General features: G+C 41.4%; 1 protein-coding gene across 1 annotated transcript in view; it reads left to right on the forward strand.

The window, feature by feature from the left end:
- The window catches only part of PHYH (phytanoyl-CoA 2-hydroxylase), a 27,383-nt gene that overhangs the window by 21,295 nt on the left and 3,159 nt on the right, over window positions 1-2,929 (forward strand). Inside the window, exon 7 of the mRNA XM_011968137.1 lies at window positions 1,465-1,599. Coding sequence (XP_011823527.1) covers window positions 1,465-1,599 — 135 coding nt within the window. The remainder of the gene's footprint in view (window positions 1-1,464; window positions 1,600-2,929) is intronic.

Genomic DNA, 2,929 nt, shown 5'->3' on the forward strand with positions numbered 1-2,929 from the left:
GGCTGGAGTGCAGTGATGCAATCTCAGCTCACTGCAACCTCGGCCTCCCAGGTTGAAGCGATTCTCCTGCCTCAGCCTCCTGAGTAGCTGAGACTATAGGCACACGCCACCACACCCAGCTAATTTTTGTATTTTTTAGTAGAGATGGGGTTTCACCATGTTGGCCAGTCTGGTCTTGAACTCCTAGCCTCAAGTAATCTTCTCACCTTGGCCTCCCAAAGTGCTAGGATGACAGATGTGAGCCACCTTGCCTGGCCCAATGTTTTTTAATGCCTTTATTTTAAAATTTTTTATTATTTATTTATATATTTATTTGAGACAGCATCTTGCTCTTTTGCCCAGGCTGGAGTGCAGTGGCGCAGTCATAGCTCACTGCAGCTTGGAACTCTTGAGGTGTGTGTGATGGCTCAAGCCATCCTCCCACCTCAACCTCTTGAGAAGCTGGGACTAACAGACACGCACCACCACACCTGGCTAATTTTAGTTTTTCATTTTTTGTACAGACATGATCTTGCTATGTTGCCCAGGCTGGTCTTGAACTCCTGGCCTCAAGTAATCCTCCTGCCTTGGCCTCCCAAAATGCTGGAATTACAGGCATAAGCCACCATGCCCAGGCTTAATGACTTTAATGTTCTGGAAAAATATTACTATAATTACGTAAAGATACAGATATAGGGGTGCATGTTTTCCCTTTGCCTTGGGCTCTGTTACAGTGCCGTATGGCACCAGGGGTTACGAGGCAATGGGATTTGTGACGCGACTCTCTAGACATTTGTTGTTTGGGGCAAAGTAGAAAGTCTTTCTGACAAGTGTGATCACTTGTGACATAAAAGGTAAGTTTTAACGATTGCCTTGCATCTTAGATCTGTTTATAACTTTTTCTAAAATAGGGAGAACCAAGTAATTTCATCCTTACCCTCAGAAGGAAGCAAGAGGGGTAATATATGTCAATGGTATTGGCTTTTAAATGTCCTTTGATTTGAGAGAAGGTGTCTGCATTATTTTCTTTCTCAAGGTATTTTTAGTTCTTTTCATAATCTATTGCCACTGAAATAACAATCCATCCCAAACTGGACCAGGTAACTAACTTTTGAGATAAATTGCCATGGAGTGCAGTCCTTTTTAAGACTTTGGGATTTCCATTCATTAGGAAAATCAAATGCTAAAAAAAAAAACTAAAGACCTGTTGCTGACATAATTTCATTCCCTCTCCCGTATATACCTTTCAAAAATAAATGTCACATCTGGTTAATGATTGTTTGAAATTTCTCAATTAACTTTTAGCTGGAAACAAAAAAAGGCTTAGTTACAAAGAGATTGACACAGGACGCAATGGACCTGACTTTCCGTTTAGAAATCAAATACTGAGTGAAATAATTGACTTTCTAAAAGAAAGACTCCCTGCTTGGTCGCTGTTATTAATGGGATGTTTTTCTCCAATATCAATTTGTTCACTTTGCACAGGCAATTTCCTGCCATTTCGCCAGTGCCGATTGTCACTACATCGATGTGAAGGGCACCAGTCAAGAAAACATTGAGAAGGAAGTTGTAGGAATAGCAAATAAATTCTGGGGAGATGAAAACAGCATGGACTTGAAGGTATGTCCGTATACAACAGCAAGGTAAAAATCTCAGGTTTTCCTTTTCTTCAGATGCTTCATCATTCTCATACCTAATTTATTTGACAGTATATAGTGCTTGGGTTGAGATTCATTTTAGGGACATGGCTGAGCCCCCACCAAAATTGACAATGGAATTTCCATTTACACTTGGGCCCCCGTGCAGGAGACTTGAGAACTTCCTGCTGCTTCTTTATGTCTTTGGGCTGTCCAAAGATGTACAGGCCGTCCTGTTTCACACAGGGCAGTGAAGGAAAACGAAACTACAGATTTAGATGAGAGAAAATGAAAGACAAAACCTTGCCTTCTGGCTGGGCATGGCGGCTCATGCCTGTAATCCCAACACTTCGGGAAGCCAAAGCAGAATCATTTGAGCCCAGGAGTTGGAGACCAGCCTGAGAAACATAGTGAGACTCCATCTCTACTGAAAAAGAAATAAAAATAAAAACTAGTCAAGTGGAGTAGAGCATAGCTGTAGTCCCAGCCGCTCAGAAGGCTGAGTTGAAAGGCTCACTTGAGCTTGAGGTCAAGGCTGTAGTGAGGTGTGACTGCACTACTGCATTCCAGCCTGGGTGACAGAGTGAGACCCTGTCTCAAAAAAAAAAAAAAAAAAAAAAAAAGCCTTCTGAAGGGATAGAAGGAAAGTTATAGGTTTGGGATCCAATCATAGGCCATGTTTATTAGTATAGAATAGAGAGTATTTATTGCTGGGCGTGGTGGCTCACGCCTGTAATCGCAGCACTTCGGGAGTCCAAGGCAGACAGATCATGAAGTCAGGAGATCGAGACCTTCCTGGCCAACATGGTGAAACCCCATCTCTACTAAAAATACAAAAATTAGCTGGGTCTGGTGGCGCGTGCCTGTAATCCCAGCTACTCGGGAGGCTGAGGCAGAAGAATCGCTTGAACCAGGGAATTGGAGGTTGTAGTGAGCTGAGATCGTGCCACTGTGCTCCAACCTGGCGACAGAGCGAGATTCTGTCTCAATAAATACATAAATAATAGAGTATTTGTGCATTAGGGAATCCAGTAAGATGCCCAGATTGCAATTCTTGAGCAAGTTTCTGTTTTGGCAAATGTGCATCTGGAGTTTTATGAGAGGCCTAGTTTGCATGTAGCAGAAGTTTAAGATCACTAATGCTTATCAATAACAGGCATTTGACAATATTTCATATGGTTTCCTAGTTAATACACATCATTTGTAAATTTTTAAAATTTAATTAACTGTTTATTTTTATTTTTATTTATTTTTATTTTTTATTTATTTTGTATTTATTTATTTTTTGAGACGGGGTCTCGCTCTGCCGCCCA

This window comes from Mandrillus leucophaeus, unplaced genomic scaffold (assembly GCF_000951045.1).
Source record: "Mandrillus leucophaeus isolate KB7577 unplaced genomic scaffold, Mleu.le_1.0 Scaffold83, whole genome shotgun sequence".
Taxonomy (NCBI): Eukaryota; Metazoa; Chordata; class Mammalia; order Primates; family Cercopithecidae; genus Mandrillus; species Mandrillus leucophaeus.